The sequence below is a fragment of the Mesocricetus auratus genome, unplaced genomic scaffold, assembly GCF_017639785.1.
Source record: "Mesocricetus auratus isolate SY011 unplaced genomic scaffold, BCM_Maur_2.0 Super-Scaffold_100010, whole genome shotgun sequence".
Classification (NCBI taxonomy): Eukaryota; Metazoa; Chordata; class Mammalia; order Rodentia; family Cricetidae; genus Mesocricetus; species Mesocricetus auratus.
This window is the reverse complement of record NW_024429194.1, coordinates 67,067,036-67,090,958: the sequence shown is the minus strand read 5'-3', so window position 1 is coordinate 67,090,958 and position 23,923 is coordinate 67,067,036. Positions and strand designations below refer to the sequence as shown.

The window sequence follows — 23,923 nt, the reverse complement described above, 5'->3', positions numbered from 1 at the left end:
TCCTGGACACTTCTTAAATTCTCTTTCTTCTGGCTCCTGGCCGCCATGATGTGAGCTGTTCTGACTCTCCAAACCTCTGCTGTGATGATGACTCTTAAGACTTCCCAGGAGTCAACATAAATCCTTCCCTCCTTAGCCAGCTGTTTCCACAGCTAATTACAAGTAACTGATACAGGCTCCTTTGGCCTTTCCTTCGCCTTATTTTGACTGATCCAGAATCAAGGGAGATCATCCAACCTACTCTCCAGCTCTATTTCCAAGGAACTGGGGGTGGGTGTGGAGGAACACGGCTGCAGAGGACAACAGCTGTGTCAGCAGAAGGCTGACACACTCAGGGAAAGCAAAGAAAACAGATTGCTATACAAAGAGCCAACGGAAGGCCGAGGGCAGCTTAACAAGGGCACTATCAAGCCTGGGAAAGGAAAACATAACTAAGGAGGAGAAAAGGAAGACAATGATGAAGAAAGATGATTCTGGCCAGGCAGTGGTGGCACACACCTTTAATCCAGCACTCGGGAGACAGAGGCAGGCGGATCTCTGTGAGTTCGAGGCCAGCCTGGTCTACAGAGCAGCCTCCAAAACAATACAGAGAAACCCTGTCTCAAAAAACCAAAATAATAATAATCATCATCATCATCATCATCATCCAGCACTCAGGAGGCAGAGGCAGGTGGATCTCTGTGGGTGTGAGGCCAGCCTGGTCTACAGAGCAAGTTCCAGGACAGCCAGGGCTGTTACACAGAAAAAGTCTCAAAAAAAAAAAAAGAGAGAGAGAGAGAGAGAGAGATTCTGATATACTTTCTATCTATAAAACACTTAACCTTTAGGCTGGAGAGATGGCTCAGAGGTTAAGAGCACTAACTGCTCTTCTAGAGGTCCTGAGTTCCATTCCCAGCAACCACATGGTGATATACAACCATCTATGTTATCTGATGCCCTCTTCTGGCCTACAGACATAAGACATAGCACTCTTCTTTGAAAAAGACAAAACCTTTAATCCACTTGTGCAAACTTTTTTTGTTTGGAGACATGGTTTATGTGTAGCTCTGGCTGCCTTCTAACTATGAAGACCAGGCTTACTTTGAACTCCCAGAGATCCACCAATCCCTACATTCTGAGTGCTAGAATTAAAAGTGTGTACACCACATCCAGCTTACAAGCTTTTTGTTTGTTTTATCAAGACAGGTTTCTCTGTATAGCCTTGGCTGTCCTGGAACTCACTCTATAGACCAGGCTGGCCTCAAACCTAGAGATCCACCTGCCCCTGCCTCCCCTGTGCTGAGATAAAAAGCTCAAGCTTTTTAAAAAGGTTTATTTTTATTTTGTGTTGTAATTTGACTGCATATATATTTGTGTACCCTAGTGCCTTCAGAGACTAGAAAAGGGTATTGGATGCCCTAGAACTGGAATTACCTGTGTGTTTTTCCCCCCATAGGAAAGGTTTGAAAGCAACCTGCTCTTAACTGCTGGGCCATCTCTCTAGTCCAACACGTTTATTTAAAAAAAAAGAAATGAAGCCAGATGTGATGATACACACCTTCAATGCCAGTACTAGAGTCAGAGGCAAGAGGATCTCTGAATTTGAAGCCGGCCTGGTCTACATAGGGAGTTCCAGGCCAAACAGGGCTACATGGTGAGACCCTGTTGAAAAAAGGAAAGGAGAAAGGGAGGGAGGGATCTTTGTGGGTGGATTGTTCCTTGCATGGCAAGAATCATGGAGCTTAGGCAGAGTTACTCTGGTGACATTGCAGAGGTACTAGTCTTGCTAGTACAGAAGTTATAAGTCACACCATTATTAAAGCTAATTCTTGTATGTGCACAACAGGAATGATAAACGTATGGGGACAGCACTTTTCTCACCTTCTGTTGTCTGAGGACGCTTACTGAAGTAACTGATTAATTCAGTAGCACTCTACAATTGAAAGCCTTGCAGCTACTCTGTAGACTCTTTGCATGCTTCTAAATATAATTTGTATTACAATGAAACAGGTTTTTGAAAAGGTGTGTGTCAGGCAGTGGCAAGGGCAGGCAAATTTCTGTGTTCAAGGCCAGCCTGGTCTACAGAGTGAGTTCCACAGCCAGGGCTATACAGAGAAACCCTGTCTCAATCCCCCAACCCCCAAGAAGGAAGATATGTGATAATAGTGCTTGTTTTTTGTTTTTAATGACTTAGCTTCCCAGAGTATGTTTTCAGGTCTCTACTGGGCTTAGTTAGGAGTGACACCCACTCTTCCAGTCATCATTTACCTTAGCTTCTGTTCCTTTAGCTTCCCACTCTGCTTTCTTTCCCTCTTCCCCCCTTATCTTACCTGTCTCATATTCCTCCCCCTTTCCCCAACCTTACAGATTGGCTGGAAAAACTCAGCATTGAAGAAACGAACAGTCTCCCTAGTTCCCTCTTCTGGTCAGTTCTAGACATTGCAGTCACATTGGGACACCAATGACACACCAAAGAAATTCCACCCAAGTAGTTAAGTGAACTGCTGAGTTTATTGGTTTACTTACAGGAGCACAGATGATTTAGAGATAGGTACATCACCGAAAAAGTTCACCCCAACATTGTGAAAACTGACAGAAGTCGCACCCCTGGAGCTCCTGACACAGCTTGCTGAGAGCTGGTTTACAGAGTTTGCTTATTTTGGAGTCTCCTCTCTGCAGAAATTAGTTACTGCTTATATATCTTTGGGAAGACTTATGAACCTTGTAGGCTTCAAGAACTTGCTAAGATCTGTAAGTTTCATTTACTTCCTGATTCCTTGGGCAGCTAGGACACTAATAAGCAAAGGAATGTTAGCAAAGTTCAGTACAGCAGAGTAAAACCTTAGCACTTGTATCCATCTCAGTCAAAAAGGCAATGTTGGGTACAGCAGCATGAGCTACTATGCCACCTAGCCTCCCATAACCTACACTCCCCACGAATCATACAACCTTTCTCATCCTGCAGCAGTGCCTGTCTCCCAGCCCTGATGATGGGGGGAGGGGGTTACTGTTTGGCCTGGATCAGGTCCATCAGATGCACTCTGGCCTTCCATTATGGATGTTTGGACCAGCTCCCCTTCTGACAATCTCTGGTCCAGTACTGTGGGTCTGGATTTTCCATTGGCTAAACCTGATGTGCTTATTCAAATGAAAAATGTCCACCACAGCCTCTAGCATTTGGACCCTCAATGTCCAGTTGGGGGCAGTTTGGGGAGTTTCAAGTGATACAGACTTGCTGTTGCAGGAAGCTGGCCTTTGAGATTAAAAGCCTTGTGCCACTTGTTTGCTTTTCATGCTTGTAGTCAAGGACATGAATTCTCGGCCTCCTAACCCTGCCACCACACCTGCCTGCCATGGCCTCTTACCCCTTCTGGAACCGTAAGTCTTAGTTAGATGCAACAGGTGAGTAACTGAAACACCTGACAGTGACTTGGGCTAAGCTAATAATCTTCACCTCAGTATTCTTTCTCGTAGGGAGAAATGTACAGTTCACACAATAACAACATCCACCCCTAGGACAAGCTCACAGTTTTATTACTTGTTTTCTGTAAACTGTTATTCGGGCTTTGGAAGCTTCCTTTAGTTTCCCTAGAACCAGCCTGACACAAACCTCATCACATCTGACCCCTATCCTCTCATCCCCTCTATGGGGTTTGACCAAGGCCCTAACCACTGGACAGTCTTGAGCCCACTACTGAACTAACTCACTCTGCAGTGAACCCAATTCTATCTGGCCCAGTGAGCTGGTAACAAGTGCCACTTCTCTCATACCATTTCCCCAGTGATGCCTGCCCTAGGACAGGAGTATCATGCACTCCTCCCTTTTCCCTCTTCCCATCAAATGGCACTGAAGTCCCAGAAAATAATATAGACACTCTCAAATACAAAAACAAAATTCAATTCACACTACTTTACATTTCCATAACATTTTAACATTTAATATAAACTATATACAATAATTTTACTGTATTTTACAAGGGGGATTCGACCAGACATTTACATAAGTTAACAACAAGAAGGATAGTTAAGGAGAGCCCAGACCTGTGAGCTGCTTTTCAGTCAGTCACTAAGAAAAGGTGTTTCTATTGCCCAGTTATGTGGGCTGAGGAAAGGTTTAAACACAGGCCTTTAGATACAGACAGCCAGACACTGAACAGTCAGCACCCGAAGGAGTGCCATTCCTGACTGCAGCCCCTGCCTAGTAGATTCATCCAGGGCTTAGGAAATCACATCACAAAAATGTCTCTTTCCCAGGCATAGTCCCAAAGGCAGGAATTACCACTCTCTTCCTCACAAAGAACCCTGTAACTTAAATACTAAAGACTCGTTCCTCACAAAGAACCCTGTAACTTAAATACTAAAGACTCGTTCCTCACAAATTTGGTTTATGTTTGCTAATAGCCAAAGAAAAGCAATGTAGTCTGGGTTGTCCCTGCTTAGTGAGAGATGATCAGAGATGACTTGTTTGGAGAATGGAAAGCTCAAATCCACCACAGTCAAACAATTTCCAGAATGAACTGTCAACTGATAGAAGTGGGTTCTGGTTTTCCATTTGCAGTAGTCAATCCATGCTGAGGGAATGATGCACAGGCTTTCTCTAAATTTCGAGGTACCTGGGATCTGCACCCATCCCCAGTCACCTGCATCTGGCCCTATTAAAATAAAGGCACTTTGGTTAGACTCATGCAATGGTTCTGAAGCATGACCCTGGCTTAACAATCCCCATTTATAGTAGCTACAAGAACAAGAGAAATAAAGTAACTAGGTGGTTGCTTTTCCCCTGAGAATCAGCTACTGAAGCTGTCAAAGGAGAGAATGGGGTTGTTTCTTCCAAATGAAACAGTCATTCTCTACTGAGGTTCCAGAATAGCTGATAACCCACAGGAAGATAGTTCTTTAGGCCTCTGCTTGAAACCAACAGCTACAGTAGAACTGCTAGTCTTCAGTAAGAGCCATTCGTGACCTATCTCGGGCTTTATAAAATAAAAAGAACATTAGAATAATGAACTCTGCCTTAGACAGGACAATTTACCTACCATCTTTCACTCAGATAAATGTATGCCCTACTTTTGATGAGTAGGAACTATTATTAGTTCTACAGCTCATCTGGAAAATTAGTGCAAGACAGGCATTAAAAAAGAGAGAAAAAGTTGTTTTATGTTTTGTTTTGGCAGTGTTTTGGATTAAACCCAGTACTTCCTACCTTAATTGTAAATATAAGGTCTATGCTAGCTCATTTACCTTAGGCTAGAATCATTTTAGAAGGGAACTTAAACCTGTAATGCATTTTCTTGGATAATGTGGGAGGGCTGAACTCATTGTGAACAGTGCCACTCCTGGGCAGTCCTAGATGGTGTAAGACAACGGGCTGACCAGGACAGCAAACAGTATTCCTTCATGGCCTCTGCATCAGTTCCTGCCTCCAGGCTCCTTTGACTTCCCTCAGTGTTACCTGAAGCATAAGGTGAAATAAATCCTTTTCCATCCAAGTTGCTTTTGGTCATGTTGTTTTATCACAACAGAAGCCCAACAACAAGATCTATCAGTGAACTGTTATTTCTAGCTTGAAAGAGATACTTTCATTTTATAGAACCCACTGAAAAACCACCATCTGCAGCACTTTTACTCTTATTTGGGAATACACCCTACTCCCTGGAACTCATGCCAACCAACCGAGAAAACCTCCACCTGGCCTGGTCACTAGAGGGAACCCAGCTGAGACTCAATTGTGAAGATACCCACTGGGCCTCCAGCAATCTCCTTGTCAGAGTGATCTTCAAGAGCTAGTGAAGGATCAAAGAGCAAGGGCGACGGAGGGCACGGCATGCCATCACCCACAACGTCCAAGTCCTGGGAAGGAAAGAGAAAAGCCTGTCAGCAATATTTACGAAATCAATAAGCTAAAATTGACATAATTTTCAGCAAAGTTCAAAGTAATTCTCAGGTTCCTTCTTTCCCCTTGCTTAGAATGCTAATAAACCAATTAAACAAGAGCCAACGATATTGAAAACTTTCTTAGCTGATAACAAAACATAAATCAACAAGCAAATTCCTAGGAGAAATCATAGAAAGTAAAACAGTGACTACCCAGGTATAGAATCTGTTGGACCCAATGGAAGAAATTTTAAAAGACACTAGTAATAATTGCACAACACAATGAATGTCAATACCACTGAACTGTAAACTGTAAAGCATGTGTTAAATTTTTATTACACATGTCCTATTATAATAAACACCAAAAGGAAAAAAAAACCTCCACCAGGGCAAGCAGGATGGCTCAACAAGCAGAGGCACTTGCTAAGAGTGATGGTGAACTGAGTTTGAAACCCAGAATCCACGTGGAAGAGAAAACAGACTCCCACAACCGTTCTGATGTACACAAACTCTCACAAAACAAGTAAGTGTTAAGGAATGCTTTTAAGGAAAAAAAATTTACAGGGTTAACAAGATGGCTCAGTGAGTAGTCACTTGCCAACAAGCTTTGATGACTTGTATTTAGGCCCCCAGACCCACACAATGAGGGAAAGAACTGTCTCAAATATGCATGCCATAGCATGTGGACATGTACATGTGTTCCCACAGACATTCACACAATTGAGCACACTCAAACTACACCCATGAAAATAAATGTAATTTAAAAAACATAGTCCCTCTGAGGCTAATTATAGTCAATCAACATCTAAGCTCCTCACTGACGTATATAGGTAAGGGCAACCAGCTTCTAGATAAAATAACATCAAAGCCCACTGGAAAACATTAGGAGTGCAAGACTGACCAACATTCACAAAGTAAGCAGCTAAAAGAGAGGAAAGAAAGATAGGGAGAAAAAAAAAATCACAGAAACTCAAGTTTCTCTGAATGGCAAAGACATAACATTTTTGTTAATTCCCTACCCCTAGCATAAGCTTCTGGTAGAACTGAAGTAAGGACCTCTCTCACAGCGAACAAACAATCTATCCTGAGCTACATTCCCAGCCCTCTCCATTTCTAAGTTGAGATGGGTCTTACTAAGTTGACCAGGCTATCCTTGAACTCACCCTGCAGCCCAGGCAAGACTTGAACTTATGACGTTCCTGCTTCACCTGCCAGTAGCTGGATTATGGGCCTGTGCCACTTGGCCCAGCTAAGCCTCTCAGTCTTAAACTTAACATAGTTCAAGTATTCTGTTTAAAAAAAAAAAAAAGACATTATATTCTAGACTATACTTTTCCATATGAATCAGCCATTACCAGAGATAATAAGAGTCAGCAGACCAAGACATCATTCTTGGCTCCTGCCTGAAACCAACATTGATTCAGGGCTCAACTCACTAAAATGGCTCAAGTACTACGGCAACCTAAGTTCAAAGACACTTGACACAAGCTCCGTTAATGTTTTTAAGTTACCTCTAAGAACTTCCAGATCCCACATTAAAGACCAGGCAGGAGAGGGAAAAGAAAAAGGGACAGTAAGAAAGGGAGATAGGGAAAAGAGATTATGATCAAAGTATGTTATTTGCATGTATAAAGACATCACAAGGAAATCCATCATTTTATACAACTGTTATGTATGTGTTCTAACCACCAGGAATAAAAACCATACCTTTTTCATAATTAAGGAGAGAGAAAACAGTTAAATTATCTACTCCCCTTAAAACTTAAATCTAAAATCTAACAGCTAGGGCTGGAGAGATGGCTCAGAGGTTAAGATCGCTGACTGCTCTTCCAGGGGTCCTGAGTTCAATTCCCAGCAACCACATGGTGGCTCACAACCATCTACAATTCAATCTGGTGCCCTCTTCTGGCATGTAGAACAGTGTATATGTAATAAAATAAACTTTAAAAAAAAAATCTAACAGCTAATGCTGGATGTGGTGGCTCACAAGTTTAATACCAGCAATCAGGAAGCAAAGTTAAGTGGATCTCTGAGTTTGAAGCCAGCCTGGTCTACATAGCAAGACCTTATCTAAAATAAACAAAAAGTCAAACATAATTCAACTGGGGGCTGGAGAAATAGCTCAGCAGTTAAAAGAACATGCTGCTCTTCCAGAAAACCCAGGTTCAATGCAAGCACCCAAATGGAACTCCACATAACTGTTAACTCCAGAACCAGATCTGACACCTCTTTTGATCTTAGGCCACCAGACATGGACATGGTGCACATAAATGCCGGCAAAACATCCATACAAATAAAACAAAAACAGGTAAATCTTAAAAAAAAAGTTTAAAAACCAAGCATGGGTGCACATACCTTTAATCCCTACATTCTGGAGGTAAGCAGAGTTCAAGACCAGCCTGGGACACACATTATATTCTTTTAAAATATCTTTAAAGCAACAGCAATTTATACAAACTGCTCAGTGTAATCAGAAACACAGCCACTTTTACTAATATCCATTACAGATGTACTGAAACTATCTATGCTATTCACAGAAAGCAAAGTTCTCTCTTACACCACTGAGACTGTGGACACTGTGTTTCCTGCAATCTTTTTTTTTTTTCTTTTTGGTTTTACAAGACAGGGTTTCTCTGTATTGTTTTGGAGGATGTCGGACCAGCCCAGCCTCCACCTGCCTCTGCTGGGATTAAAGGCATGCGCCACCACCGCCCGGCTTCTAGCAATCTTTTTTTTTTTTTTTTTTTTTTTTTTGGTTTTTCGAGACAGGGTTTCTCTGTGGCTTTGGAGGCTATCCTGGAACTTGCTTGGTAGTCCAGGCTGGTCTCGAACTTACAGAGATCTGCCTGCCTCTGCCTCCCGAGTGCTGGGATTAAAGGCGTGCGCCACCAACACCCGGCCTCTAGCAATCTTTTTTAAAGTTTGGGATTGTTCCCAGCTCTCCCACCCATAGGTACACAATACACGTAAAGTCTATTTGTGAAAGCAGTTCCCTCTGAGAATGCCAGGGAATTGGCAAGAGATTCTTGTACATCAGGCAACTAGAAAACATCTTTAAGGAGTTGGTAGGAAAAACAGACAAGTTCAAGCAGAAAGCCCGCCCTGAGCACTATTCCATACATTAGAAAAGGAAAACCCAGCCCCCAGGCCCACTCTCTGGAAAAGAGGGCCTCTATTCTACAATCTCCCCCACCACTGAGTATGTTAAGTCACTAAAAACAGAGAGGAATAGACATATTTTGAGTCTCTAGATCACAATAGAAAAAGAAAAAAAAAGGACTCTAAAGGGCTTCATTTCCTAAGAGTCATATAGGGAGGTAGTTAAAATGTAACCCCATTTTCCTCTTAAAATTAGCACTCCAAATTTATGGCTAAGAGGTTTACAGACTGCAACCTAAACTGCCTAACTCTGAGAGCAAAAACAAATTGGCATCACCTCTCTCAAAACCATAAGGAGAAAAGTAGTTTTCTACATATGGCAAACCTTCCCAGGAACTTCATCCCCTGGAAGCAGTGAAGACAGGAGCTTTAAAAATGCAAAGCCAAGCAGAGCATTGGTAGCACACGCCTTTAATCCCAGCACTCGAAAGCAGAGGCAGGGGATCTCTGTGAGTTTGAGACCAGCCTGGTCTACAAAGACCTAGTTCCAGTACAGCCTCCAAAGCCACAGAGAAACCCTGTCTCCAAAAATCACAAAAAAAAAAAAAAAAAAAGCAAGGCCATTTCTCTTGGGAAGAGTTTATATCACATATCAATATATCAATGATACATCAATGGCCACATCAAGTATCTCAAGAGATTTCATTCTAAATCCCTTAGCTCTGTGAAGACAAGAAACCATCCAGGCTCAGTGATTAGGAGCACTTATTACTCTTGTAGAAGACCCAAGTTTGATTACCAGCATCACACGGTGACCCACAACCCTGTTTAACTTCAGGCCTCTCTCATGCCATGCATGCATAGAGTGCACATACATACATGGAAGCAAAACACACATAAATATTTTTTAAGAAGAAAAAAAATCAAATGCTAGTCATCTTAGGTACAAAGCTGGGATTAAAGCATTAAAGCAGCAAGCAAAAAACACAGAAATGTTTAGATCCCATATAGAACAGCATCAAAAATTAAATTAGAATTGAACCAAGTGAAGTCTGTACACTGAGTAAATTTTGTAATAAAATATGTCAATTAAAAATAAAACTTCTGGGCTGGGCGTTGGTGGCACACGCCTTTAATCCCAGCACTCGGGGAGGCAGAGGCAGGCGGATCTCTGTGAGTTCGAGGCCAGCCTGGTCTACAGAGCCAGTTCCAGGACAGTCTCCAAAACAATACAGAGAAACCCTGTCTCGAAAAACCAAATAAATAAACAAACAAACAAACAAATAAAACTTCTGCCGGGCAGTGGTGGCACACACCTTTAATCCTAGCGCTTGGGAGATAGAGGCAGGTGAATCTCAATGAGTTCAAGGCCGGCCTGGTCTACAGAGTAAAGTTCCAGGACTGTTACACAGAGAAACACTGTCACAAAAAACCAAAATAAATAAAATAAAATAAATAAAAACAAAACTTCTTTTTGAAAAGGGTCAGCAAAAATGTCTATCTACCAGAACAGGAATGTTTAAAATCTATCACAACAGCCGGGCGCCTTTAATCCCAGCACTCGGGAGGCAGAGGCAGGCGGATCTCTGTGAGTTCGAGACCAGGCTGGTCTGCAGAGCTAGTTCCAGGACAGCTTCCAAAACAATACAGAGAAACCCTGTCTTGGGAAAAAAAAAAAATCTATCACAAGAAGTACAGAATCCTGTTTTGTATTCATCTCAAAAACCAGAGAGAAAACAAAAATCAAAACAAAACAAAAATACCACACAGGGCCAGGCTTTAAGCCCAGGACACGAGACAGAGGAAGAGACAGGAAGATCTCTTGATGAGGCCAGCCTGGTCTATATAGCAAATTCCAGGACAGCCAATGCTAGCTATATAAAGTAATGCAACCCTCCCAGTCTTTAAAAAGAAAACAAAAAACAAAAAAAACAAAAAACAAAAAAAAAAAAACCTTGCTCTAATTTATGTGTGTGTATTTTGTGTGTGCTGTGTGCCTCCATACGGATGCTGGGCTGCTTGAACCAAACCCCAAGTCCTCTCCATAAGCAGCAAGTACTTTTTGTTTGCTGGTGTGAGACAGGCATTCTCCAGTCAGTGGTAGCATACATTTTTAATCCAAGCACTTGGAAGGCAGAGGCAGGAGGATCTGAGTTCAAGGCCAGCCTGAAGTGAGTTCCAGGGCAGTTAGGGACAGCCACACGGAGAAATACTGTCTCAGAAAACAAAGCGGGGATGGGGCAGGAGAGATGATGGCTCAGAGGTTAAGAGCACTCCTGCTCTTCAAGAGGTCAGACAGAGTTCAATTCCCAGCAACCAGATGGTGGCTCAAAACCATTAATTAGTAATAAGATCTGGTGCCCTCTTCTGGTGTGCAGACATACATGCAGACAGAATACTGTATACATAATAAATAAATTTTTTAAAAAACTAAGAAGGGATTAAGAAAAGCCATAGACACAAAATTCACTGAAATGTCCAGCATTGGCAAATACATCAACAAAAGAACACTTAGGAGTCAAGCATGGTAGTGACCCATACCTGTTAATTCTAGCACTTGAGAAGCTGAGACAGGGTAGTTCAAAGACAGGGTAAAAGAAAAAGAGAGAAGTTCTCTTGTGGCTGGCAGGTGCTTCCAAGTGTAAGGGCTCAGGAAGGAAATATCAAAAAGTGAGTATTAAACAAGGGAGGCAGAGGCCAGAGGATCTCTGTGAGTTCGAGGCCAGATTGACTGGTCTACAAATTGAAAGTTGGGACTACCCAGAAAAACCCTCTCTTGAAAAACAAAACAAACAAAAAACAAATCAACAGTAAGTATTAACAGGTATTATGTTTCCTTCTGAGGTGGCAAAAACCTCCTCAGATAGTATTGATAGCTGCCTGCACATGAATACCTTAAGAAAAAAAAAATCACTGAATCACACACTTCCAATCACATCCCAAGTAATACAGGAGGCCAGGCCTGGATGGTACATGCCTCTAACACCAACATCTAGGGGACAGACATAAAGGATCATAAGTTCAGACTCAACTCAGGCTACATAGTGAGGCCCTATCTCACAAGAAAAGTCTGGGGAGAAGAAAAGGTGGAACAGAAAATATCTAATAAATACAGTAACAAACACATTTGTATCATGTCAAAAGCTTTATCCATCCTCTTGGCTGAAAACCGCTAACTATTCTCACCACTAATAAAGAGGGCCTTCTTTCAAGGACCAATCAGAGCAGAGCTTCTCTAACTTACATCACTGAACTCCAGTGGTAAACTCTCAGTGGGCTGAAGCTCGGCAGCACTCAAGTACAGATCCATGGGGCCGGCTTCCAGATCGTCTGGCACAGACAGTACCTGCTCGGGCTTATACATCTGAGGAGGCAACTGGAAATGCAGTGGACAGCAGGGGTCCTCAGAAAGGCTTACAGGAACAGGTTTGTTGCAGGGTACCTCTTCAGACCCCTGGCAGCATTTGAAGAGAACCTGATTTGTGTCCTGGCAAATATCTGCAGAGACAGTTAAGGAAACAGACCAATCCACTGCAGGTGCCACAGTCCAGGAGTCTGCCACGTCACGAACACACCCCTACTCGGAGAACTGTACTTTAGTTCTCTAATAAGTATCATTTTGCAGCACATCTAGACCTGTCAATTTTTTTTGTTTGTTTGTTTTTTGTTTTGTTTTTCAAGACAGGGTTTCTCTGTATTCATTTGGAGACTGTCCTGGAACTCACTCTGTAGACCAAGCTGGCCTCGAACTCACAGAGATCCCCCTGCCTCTGCTTCCCAAGTGCCGGGATTAAAGGCGTATGCCACCACCGCCCGGCTTGTCAATAATTTATAATTCATCCTGCATCTCTTTTCCAGGATTCTGGACAGCTAAACTAAAGGCACTAAGCCCCCGCTGTGGCAGTGCTAGGGAACATACACAAGACAGAGAAAAACATCTTGATACAGAAGCGCCTACCAACCTCTTCCAAGACATAGTGCTGTTTCTGCTCTTAAATAGGCTAAGTCTGCAGAAACACTGTTCCTAATAGCACAATATATTTGCTACTACTGATCTTCCCACCATTATCTCTGAAGTGCTGAGGTTATAGCCATGAACCACTGTGCCTGCTTCATTTCAAAAAAAAACTTTTACAGTAAATATTTAAAAGGTTGCTTGTTGACACAGGGTCTCTTTACATAGCCCTGGCACTCACTAGACCAGTCTGGCCTCAAACTCTGCCAGCCTCTGCCTGGAATTAAAGGCATGCGCCACCATGCCCAGCAAAAAGGTTCTGTTTTGCTGTTTATTTTTTAATTAGCTTACAAAGCAACAGGTTTCCTTAAGTATTTTCATAGCTTGTTTTAGGTGATTTCCATCCCCACCCTCCTCACCCACCACTCCTTCTCACACCTGCACTCTCTACTTTAATATCTCCTATGTTCTATAGGCTAATTCCCTCCCTTAAAATCCCTTCAACCTCCATCCCATACAGAGGTTCTTTGCAGTTTCCTGGCCTTTACCTAGCCCAATTATGTTTTAAGCAGTCATTGATAGAGCTCAGTACTTTGCATAAGCATTTACACTCTAACAGCAGTAGCTCTAAATAAGGTGTGGTAGTGCACACCTGCAGTCCCAGTACTGAGGTTAAAAAGACAAGCCATTCAGACATTAGTGTAAAATTCAACTTCAAATAGTTCATTAAGGGAAGGAAAAAAACAAAAATAAAAACAACCCTTTCCTGTCAAAGACAAGACCAGCAGAAGGTTCTGTGCCCCCCTCCCATACAGGTCACCACAGGTTTTGTAGCCCATCAGCAATGCAGTTCTGCATATGATGTTAATGGCTTAAATTTGCAAATTAGGAAGAAGGGAGGAGGGGGAGAGAGCCCATTTTTTGAACGTTTCTAATTTGAATAAGTTAAAAACATACAAGTTAGGGCACTAACCATACAAAAGGACATTACTGCATAGTTCACAGTACAGAATAATGTTCTGGGCAGAAAACCCACAGCAATCTCTTTTTCTTGGTAACAGAGTTAGCTTAATGAACAAAAGCTAAATGAATAACGTAAGAGTATTATATAGAAACCTTGGAATGTCATTAATACTGGCAGCCACACTCATCGGTTATCAATGGCTCAGCTGTTTTTTTCGGCTCCCCACTTCCCCTTCATCTATCCCAGATAGGATTTTTGCTGTGACCCAGGGAGGTGGCAAACTCCCAATTCTCTGGCCTAGCTGGCCTCTGTAGCTAGCCAAGCGCTACAATTACAAAGCTGGGTATCACATTAAGCCAGATGTTGAATTGTTGTGTGTGTGTGTGTGTGTGTGTGTGTGTGTTTCCCTGAAACAGGGTTTCTGTGTAACCTTGACTGTCCTGGAACTCACAGAGATCCACCTGCCTCTGTAACCCGAGTGCTGGGATTACAGGCATGGGCCACCACCACCCCACTCAGATGTTTCTTTCTAATGAATTGACCATAACATTTTTAAATTCCTAAAATGGCCAACAGACCATAGAAAGACATTTATTTAGGCACCTGCTTGAAACCAACAGCTTCAACACACTGCTGGCCTTGATTCAGGGCCAAAGTAAACAAAATCTTCAATTAAGCTGACCAACACCACTACTAGCCTGTCATAACCAGAAAATCAGAACCTAAACAAACAGTTTTAAAAGATACGGGTAAGGCAGTGTCTGGTCATTGGAAGAGACTGATTCGAGCAACGAACATCGTCCACAAAAGCTAAGCACCTCTGACTGGAACGAGTGGTATGAGCCTAAAATTGAGAAAACAAGTACAAATAAGCCTACACAGGAAGCATACATTGTGATATTATTCAGTTTAAAAAGCAAAGTTAATTCATACAAGGTAGAAAATGCAACATGTAACAAACCCATTCACCAATGCTGCAACAACGAAACTTCATGTATAAAGAATATACCTCTGTAAAAGCGTGATAAAGTAATCTGTCCCTTAACCTATAGTCAACCTACATCTGCAAATATTAAATACAGAACTATAGCCAGACGGTGGTGGCACACACCCTTAATCCCAGCACATCTGTCAATTTTTCAGTCACACAAGCAAAGTTATGCTAGGCTTCAACAAATACAAAGAACGATCATGTTACTCTCTGTCAACCTTATTTTCTTGACGTTTAACTGGTACTATTATTTCAATTTATTTATTTTTTAACTTAACTAGTACTATTCTTTTTTTTTTTTTTTTTTGGTTTTTTGAGACAGGGTTTCTCTGTGGCTTTGGAGGCTGTCCTGGAGCTCGCTCTGTAGACCAGGCTGGCCTCGAACAAACAGAGATCCGCCTGCCTCTGCCTCCCGAGTGCTGGGATTAAAGGCGTGTGCCACCACCGCCCGGCCTCCAACTGGTACTATTCTTTCAAATCATTTTTTTAACATTTTTGTTTGTTTTGGTTTTTCAAGACAGATTCTCTGGAACTCACTCTGGAGACCAGGCTAGCCTCCTTGAACTCAGAGATCCGCCTGCCTCTGCCTCCAGAGTGCTGGGATTAAAGACGTGTGCCACCACTGCCTGGCTTGGACAGTGTTTCATGATAACTCTATCAACACCTAGAGATACATGAGCAAGTTACCTGTTGCGCAGCCCCATCTGTGGCCAGCATTCTCCGTTCCTTCAACTGCCTATGCAGTAAGGCTTCTACTCCATAGCGTTGACGATATCGCCTAAGACATTTTAGTCGCTTTAAATTCTCTCTTTCTTTGGCTAAAAGTCCCTCTGGGCCTGTCAGGAGACTACTACCTAAAATCACAAAAATTCAAATTTTTGAAACAGGACATCAGTCTATCTGGTCTTGAATTCACGGCAAACTCCCTATGCTCAGTTTCTCAAGTACTGGGATACTTACTACATATTCACCACTAAAAACAGTTAGGGTGTAACTAGTAACCAAGGATGCTTTTCCAAATTTAGGTAAACAGGGACACACTGACTACACGATAGTCAGATTCAACTACATCAAACTTGCCTAAAGCTTCATGTTCCACTTTTCGATTGTGTAAGTAACGGCGCTTCTTCTCTTTGAGTAGGTGCTGTAGTCGTTTAAACTGATCAATGTACAAAGACTGCAAACGAATTAGCTTTTCTCTCATAATAAGAGCCACTTCTTCAGCTGTGTAGACACCAGCATGTCTAGAAGAAAACAATAAATTCAGCAAGACATTAAAGAAACAGGACGCACGCCTACAATCACAGCACCTAGAAGGTGGAGACACAAAGACCAGGCGCTCAAAGCTTGCCTGACTGTGTAGCAAATTCAAGGTCAACCGAGATATAAAACTATCACAAAAAAAAAAAAAACACATTCAAACTCTAAAAAGACTCAATTTGTATTTAACAAGGTCAATGCTAACTGATATATCTTTTTAAATGGGAATATTTTTCAAACAGCATTTTACTAAGATATTAAAAATAAAAAGAGTGGCGGTATAATATAGCTCAGTGGCAAAGTACTTAGTTCTGTCTTCAGCACTAAAAACAAATAAACCAACAAAAAACCCACAATGATCCAGTCTTTCCCCCACCATGAGTTTGGGACCTACAATCAGAAGTGACGGTAAATGTCCCACGTGGGTGCTGGGATGTGAACACATTCTTTGTAAGAAGAGACTCAAGGGAGGGTGGTCTCTCCACAAAAGGATACCAATGGGTTATCACACAAAGTGGAACAGGAAGGGAGATCTCATTATTTATGTACATAAAGATGTGCAACATGAAAATTTTACTAACTAATCTACAATCTTTTTTATACAGTAATTGAACAGAAAACGCCTGGTCAGAACAACTTAGTATTTTAATTACAAAATATACCAGGGGCTGAAGATGGTTCAGGGCTCCTGGGTTTAATTCCCAGGACTCACAGTTCATAATTCTTACTCCAGTTCAGAGGGTCCAGCACCCTTTTTGAGCCTCCATGTACATAGATACACATTTAGGCAAACACAAAAATATTTAATAACCATATGTGTTCTAATTTTCCTTTAAATACAATCTTATACTGAAGACTTTTTGGCCTTCAAAGATGGTCCAAGCGATACAGCTTGAAGATAGAATACTGGTGTTACGCCAAGTTCGTGAGACTCCAATAAAGACCACCAAGGAGCCAACTAACTGATGTAAATGCACAAGGTTTAATGTTAAGTTACAAGCCTCGGCAGGGACCCTGTCCAGTAAACTTGCACAGCAGCTGCAGGAAAAGGGTGTCTGGCCTCAATTGCAAGGGATTTTTTAAAGGAAAAAAACTGCAAGCAGGGTGGTACATATGCCTTGGCTGTTCAGGATTGGGAAAGAGTAGGTGACCTTTGGATTCATTGACGTGTGGGCTAGAGGAATTTCAAAATTGTTACTAACGGTTGCCCACAAGGACAGTTGTGGCGAGAAGATGCTATTTGCCAAAATTAGTAGTCATTGTCTGACCACCTGGATGAGGTCACTTTGTCCGGGGTGGGTACAGTTTGGGTGCTCCTTGGAACTGTTTATGGTTCCTTGCCTGGAGCTGAAATCAGCCTTGTGCCATGCAGGGAATTTCTCAGGGTGGCTTTTTCTGAGGATGGAGTTAGCTCCATCCTCTCCAGTTTACCTTGCTCTTACAGTAAGTACAGTCCCAGGTGATCAGATGCCCTCTTTTGGTTAACTCGGGCACTGTACACAAGTGGTACACAGTCATACTCAAAACACTCATACACATAAAAATTAAAAATAGTAAAATCTCAAAAAAGAAAATGCCACTAGATCTGAGCATAGATGGCATATGTCTATGCATTCACAAATCCCAGCATTCAGGAGGATGGCTAAGTTTGAGATACCTCTGGTACATAAAAGACATTCTCTGTTAAAAAAAAGTGTGGCCAGGCATGCTGAGGCACACTTTTAATCCCAAGTGCTGGGAGGATAGAGGCAGGTTGATCTCTTGTGACTTTGAAGCCAGCCTGGTCTACACTGTGAGTTCCAGGAGAGCCAGGGGTAGAGACCTTGGCTCAATAAAAAAAAAAAGTACATATATAAAGTATGGCTGATACATTCCTATAATCAGATGAGAAGTTTAAGGTCATCCTAAGCTACATAGCCTGTTGAGGACAGTCTGAGATACCTGAGACTGGGTCTCAAAACAATTTTTCTTATATTCTGAAATATACAGAATATAGAAAAAAATTTACTTCAGGACTGGAAGCAGATTTGCCAAAAATTTTAAACTGAAGTCAATATACACGTATATTTAGAAAAGTAGTTAACATCAAAGAAAGTCAAGTAAACAGAAATGAAGAAAAATTAAGACCAGCCAAGTGTGGCGGCACACACCTGAAACTCTATCCCTCGTGAGGCCCAGGCAGGAGGTTCATACGTTCAACGTCAGTCGTTCTTGTAAGACACAGACACTGTCTTACAAGAATGATGAGAGACGGCTTGGGGGTTAAGACCACTTGTTACAGAGGGTTCAGTCCCCATCATGCAGTACTCTGGTTCCAGCGTACTCAATGGCCTCTTCTGATCTTATGGGAATCAGACACATGTGTGGCACACAACACATAGAGGCAAAACACATATGCAAACCCTTTATTTTAAAAAAGAGTAAAAGTAATTCTTCCTATCTAAACAAGGTAATACGCTATGCCTGCATTAGTAAGTCATGGAAAACACTAACCTAATAACAAGTTTATTAAAATAGTTAAACCAGGCATGGTAATGCACGCCTGTCATCCCAGAACTCAGCAGGCTCAGGCAAAACGAATGCTTAAATCTGAGGTCAATCAGGGCTGATTAGGTAGACCCTGCCTCAAAAATCCAAAACTAAAAACATGTATTAGGAAAATATTTTTCACTCTCCCAGGCGAGAATATAAACAATAGCAAGGAAATCAAAATTTAAAAGGAAACAAGACTTAATCATTATGCTTTGGCTAAAATGGTATAAATCTTGTAAATAAGTGTTAAAATGAAATTGTTAAGATTATGTTTTACAGCCGGGCGGTGGTGGCGCATGCCTTTAATCCCAGCACTCAGGAGGCAGAGGCAGGTGGATCTCTGTGAGTTCGAGGCCGGGCTGGACTGATAGCCTCCAAAGCCACAGAGAAACCCTGTCTCGAAAAACCAAAAAAAAAAAAAAAAGATTATGTTTTACAAAGCAATTTAATGGCTACTTTGGAGTAAAAAAATCTCATCTATAAAACTATAATGTGAAAAAATTAGTTACTAGAGTATATTAAGTGTAATCAACAACAATATAAATACCTACCCAGCAATTGTGGCACATACACTGCTTTAAATCCAGTACTGATTTCCTAGCCAGCCTGGTCTACAGAATGAATTCCAGGGCAGCCAGGGCAACTCGGAGAAACCCTGTCTTCAAAAAAGCAATATATAGCTGGGTGGTGGCAGCGCATAAACCAGGCAGTGGTGGTGCACACCTTTAATCCCAACACTTGGGAAGCAGAAGCAGGTGGATTTTGGTTAGTTTGAGGCCAGCCTGGCTTACAAAATGAGTTCCAGGATAGCCAGGATTGTTATAAAGAAACTCTGTCTTGGGGACCGTGATGGGATGGAACACAACAATATATATAATGTATATGTACTCTTCTGCAATACATAATTGAAGACAAATATTGTCTAACTGCTAAGATGATTCAAAAACTTATACTAGAGGAAACAGAAGCCTGAGCCAATCAGAGATACATAATGAGATACTGTCTCAAAAAATTATTAGAGATTTCAGTGGCAATGTTCAATATTTCTACAACTCTTAAGATAACCAGGGGTTACAGCAGACCTTAACATATTTTTCTAAATCAGTTTTCCTTCCATTAGACATGAAACCAAAACAAATTACAGGATACTTTTATTTCCCATGTAAAAAGTCAGAACCATAGAATTTTTGTAGCAGGTATCCAAGTATAATTAGTCATTATTTCTGAGATGTATGGCAAGCACATATTTAAACCCATTTTCTCTTCTCTAGCCAGCCAGTGCCTCTCTGTCTCCCTCCCATTCCTATGTCAAGGTATCTCTTCCCTGTAACATCTCATGGGCATAACTCAGTCCAAGACTTCCACAAAAGAATCAGAAATCTTGCCTTGGAGCAAGATGGTGTTGAACCATGACACTTAAACCCACCTGTATTAATTAACCACACTACATTTTACATACTAACTACATAAAATACATAAAAGCCTTAGGTGGAGTTACAACTTACTTTAGGGGATCTTCTTGATCACTGTCTATGCTATCAGCTTCACTGTCAGGGTCACCTCTCCATGTCTGATCCACAGTAATGGGTTCCTGGTCCCCATCACTCCAGCTGTCTTCATCTGAGGAAGGGAGAGCAGCCATTAAGACCCCCATCTCTGTAACTCCACACATGAAGCTACATTACTTAAGAGATCAACCTGAAACCTTAGAATTCACAATTTTTAACTTTTTAAAAATTTAACAGAAAGAAAGGTCACCAGATCAGGAGAATATATCTAAACAACTCTAAATGCAAAACAACTAACTAGCAATTGCAATAACAACCCTGGAATTCTCACCAAATTCCCAGTAACAATCACAAATGCACAAAGCCTTGAACTAAACCAAGTTCGTTCTTTAGCTTCTTCCTTTTTGACACCTTCAGGAGACCCTGACATCCTTACCCAGTATCCGGCTAGCTTCGCTTCGACTGCTCTCTGGGGTCTGAGAGCCCAGCTCTGTTTTCGCATATGAGCTCAACTGGCACAAGAGGGTTTCACCCATAGGGCCTGGATTGTTCTTCTTCATTTGAGCATGAAGTGCTAGGGCATTCCTTCGAGCATGTTCGGCACAGAAAGACACCCTAAGGAGACAAAGCATTAATATTTAATTAGTTCTCTCTTGAAAGGAGTCAGCAATATTCAGTCACCAAATAATTTTTTGTCTTTAGGAAATTTAAAATGTTTATTATATTCACACCTTGAAGACCAGTGTGAAAGCCAGGGGTGGTGGTGCATGCCTTTAATCCTAAGGCTCAGAAGGCAAAGGCAGGCGGATCTCCAAGTTCAAGGTTAGCCTGGTCTACAGAGTGAGTTACCAGACAGCCAGGACTACATAACAAGATGCTGTCTCATTTGGACCAGAAATTTGACTGCCCCAAGTCAACCCACCCAGGGTTTTGTTTCTGCTTAGTGTGGTATGTGAAATGCTCAGTCAAACCCAGAGCCCCATGCATGGAAGGGCTCTAACACTATGCTATCCCCAGCCCACAGGAGTTGTTATTAAAGGGAAATGCAAGTAGCTTAACCAGGGTTCAAGTCATCAGACAAAACAGTCTAACCATAAAATTATTAACAGTATCTCACAGAAAAATCAGAGATGCTTTTATTTTTCAAAGCTACTTCTGGAAACACATTTTACAACTCACTGTAGACAGATGTGGTTCGGTTTTAAAATTAAAAGATGCATACAAATTATCTAGTAATGTCATATTCCTGTACAGGTAAGCGTATATGATAAAAGCTATAAGCCCCTTCCAAAACAGACAGGTATACACTCTGCCTATTATTTAACAAGGAACAAGGCTGAGCAAGTGAGTCAGCACTCCAGCATTAAGAATTAACTTAAGAGAGCCAATTCAATGATTTGGCAAACAAAAACACCTATTGCCAAAGCCTGGCCCCTTAAGCTCTATCCCAACCCACAAGGCAGAAGAAGAACCAACTCGAAAGCTGTCCTCTGACCACACGTGTGTGCTAGCATGTGTGTGGTAGCACGTACAAACACGTAATAAATGTTTTTGTTTTTTATTTAAAGCTGAGTATGATTGTGCAGACAGTAATCCCAGAGGCAGGAGATTAGGAGTTCCAAATTAGTCTGAACCAGTCAGAACCTGTCTCAAAAAAAAAAAAAATGCCCCTGCCTCAGGTGTTCTTCCAGTTCTCACCTTTGGGGAGGATGTTTCAGACAGAGTTTCTTCCTGTGACAGCCATGCCTGTCCTGGAACTCACTCTGTAAACCAGACTGTCCTGGAACTCAGAGATCCGCCTGCCTCTGTCTCCTAGTGCTGGGATTAAAGGTGTGAGCCACCACCTCCCAGCTTCAGTTCTGATCATTTTAATGCCCCTCCCAAAGAATAAATCCTTAACCCTCCACAGATATGACCACGTCTACATATGTTCCTCTTTCGTTTTAAAACTGAAGGAGGGGACAGGCAGGGTGGTGCACCCTAGCACTCAGGAGTGCTTTACGGTCCAGGACAGCATGATCCACATAGTGAATTCCAGGACAGACCCTGTCTGGGGGGAAACAAGGAAGGCAGAGGGGCAGGGGACCAGGGCTTGGTCCATACCTATAATCCCCAACACTCTCAAGGGCAAAAGGTTGCCAAGATCCAGCTGAAGAGAAGGCTCAGTGTTAAGAGCAATGGCTGATCTTCCTAGAGGATCTGGGTTTGATTCCTAACAACCATCTGTAATCCCAGTTCCAGAAAACCCAATGCCTTCTTCTGGCCTTTGCTGTCGTCAAACATGAACGTGGTACACGTGGTACACAAACATACACCCATACATATAAAATTTTTTTCATGTTGTAAAGGCCAGCCTGGTCTACAGAGTGAGTGCCAGGACAGGCTCCAAAGCTACAGAGAAAGCCTGTCTCGAACATCAAAACAAAAAAATTGCAAAGGGTTGCCCAAAGTGTTACAAGCCAGCCTGGTCCATACGAGGAATTCCGGCATTGAGGGAGACTGTCTTTAAAAAAAGAAAAGCGACAGAGGCCGGTCCGGTGACTCTACAGGTCAATCTTAACTACCTTCTATCTCGGTTCCCACCAAGTAGAAGAAAGGACTCCAGCAAACTGTCCTCTGACCTCCGCGCACATGTGCCGTGACACGAAAGCCCACACCCACAACACACTACAAAGAACTGCAAATAAATGCTTCAAAACGCAGTCAAAATAAAAACCTAGGATTGGAGAGGTAGATGGCTCAGCGGTCAAGAGCACTGGCTGTTCTTCCAGGGAACCCACATGGCGGCTCCCAACTGTCTCTAACTGCAGCTCCAGGGGATCTGAAGCCCTCACGCAGACACACGTGCGGGCAAAACACCAATGCACGCGCGCACGCACACACATCTACACATACCCATCTTTCTTCTCAGGCTTGGGGGCAGCACTGGGACACCGTTTTCCATTCTTCGTCGATATGTAACTACATTGTTTGAAGGGTGCATTCTTGTCTTCAAGGATATGCTTGATGCAAAACTCCTGCCCCTCCAGACGCGGTTGAGAGCATGGGCGGTGAGTGAACGAACAAGAAAGGGGCTCCTGTGATCTGGGCACTGGGGTGATCCTCCCCCGATTCGTTGGCAAGACGTGAATCCGAATCCTGTTCATACCAAAACCTGCAAAGGGCGGGAGGTGAAGGGGAAAGGCATGTCACACAAAAGACCAAAATGGCCTTAACCTCGCCCAAAGTCCTTGTCTGCGTTCTTCCGCGGGGCGACCGGCGGCTAACCACCCGCCCTACCCTCCTGCAGACCCGCTAGCCGCTCTGACCCCCACCACGTTGGCCGAACGCCCACAACAGCAGACCGGAAGCGCGGCGCCAGTCCCACGCGGGACCCCCGCAGCCAACGGCGCGCCCCGCCCCCATGCGCCAGCACGCCGCCGCCTTTGTCCCCGGCCGCCTCGGAGCTCCCGGCCCGCAGAGCCGAGGCGTCCTGCGAGCGCCATCTTGTCCTACGGCTCCCGGCCACCGGAGAACCCGATTCCCCAAAGTTCAGCCGTCAAGAGTGACCCCCGACGCCGCAGGAGACGAAGTGCCGCGCTGACCTGACGGAAAGGGCGAGCAGCAAACCTAACAGCAGCGAAGGGGAAGCGCCAAGCACGGCGCCATCTTACCTCCCCGCCGCGCTGCGCCGCGCAGCTCGCCCTCTGGCCGCTCTGGCCGCTCGGAGCGCGGCCCTAGGGGCCCTAAACACTGATTGGCCGCTGTTCCGCCGGTGATGC

General features: G+C 42.9%; 1 protein-coding gene and 2 non-coding genes across 11 annotated transcripts; all 3 read right to left on the bottom strand.

Moving 5' to 3' along the window:
- Positions 1-2,471: 2,471 nt before the first annotated feature.
- On the bottom strand, positions 2,472-23,923 carry Kansl2 (KAT8 regulatory NSL complex subunit 2). Of its 9 annotated transcripts, XR_005880012.1 has the most exons (11): positions 23,747-23,889; positions 23,058-23,316; positions 20,599-20,777; positions 20,160-20,274; positions 15,943-16,106; positions 15,550-15,716; positions 14,619-14,715; positions 12,197-12,450; positions 5,722-5,829; positions 5,256-5,431; positions 4,499-4,631 (listed from the first exon to the last, which is right to left on the bottom strand). XR_005880012.1 is itself a non-coding variant. In XM_040753878.1 (10 exons), the coding sequence occupies exons 2-10, from the start codon at positions 23,306-23,308 to the stop codon at positions 4,500-4,502; spliced, it is 1,467 nt and encodes a 488-aa protein (XP_040609812.1). In that variant the 5' UTR covers positions 23,309-23,316; positions 23,816-23,923; the 3' UTR covers positions 2,472-4,499. The 9 variants fall into 9 exon arrangements, 7 of the variants coding, with proteins under 7 accessions (XP_040609812.1, XP_040609811.1, XP_040609814.1 ...); XM_040753878.1 differs by lacking the exon at positions 5,256-5,431 and having other exon boundaries at positions 2,472-4,631; positions 23,816-23,923; XM_040753877.1 differs by lacking the exon at positions 5,256-5,431 and having other exon boundaries at positions 2,472-4,631.
- LOC121142994 lies at positions 4,799-4,935 on the bottom strand. Its single transcript, XR_005880137.1, has one exon. It is a non-coding gene; the product is annotated as a small nucleolar RNA SNORA2/SNORA34 family (small nucleolar RNA).
- LOC121142993 lies at positions 14,389-14,525 on the bottom strand. Its single transcript, XR_005880136.1, has one exon. It is a non-coding gene; the product is annotated as a small nucleolar RNA SNORA2/SNORA34 family (small nucleolar RNA).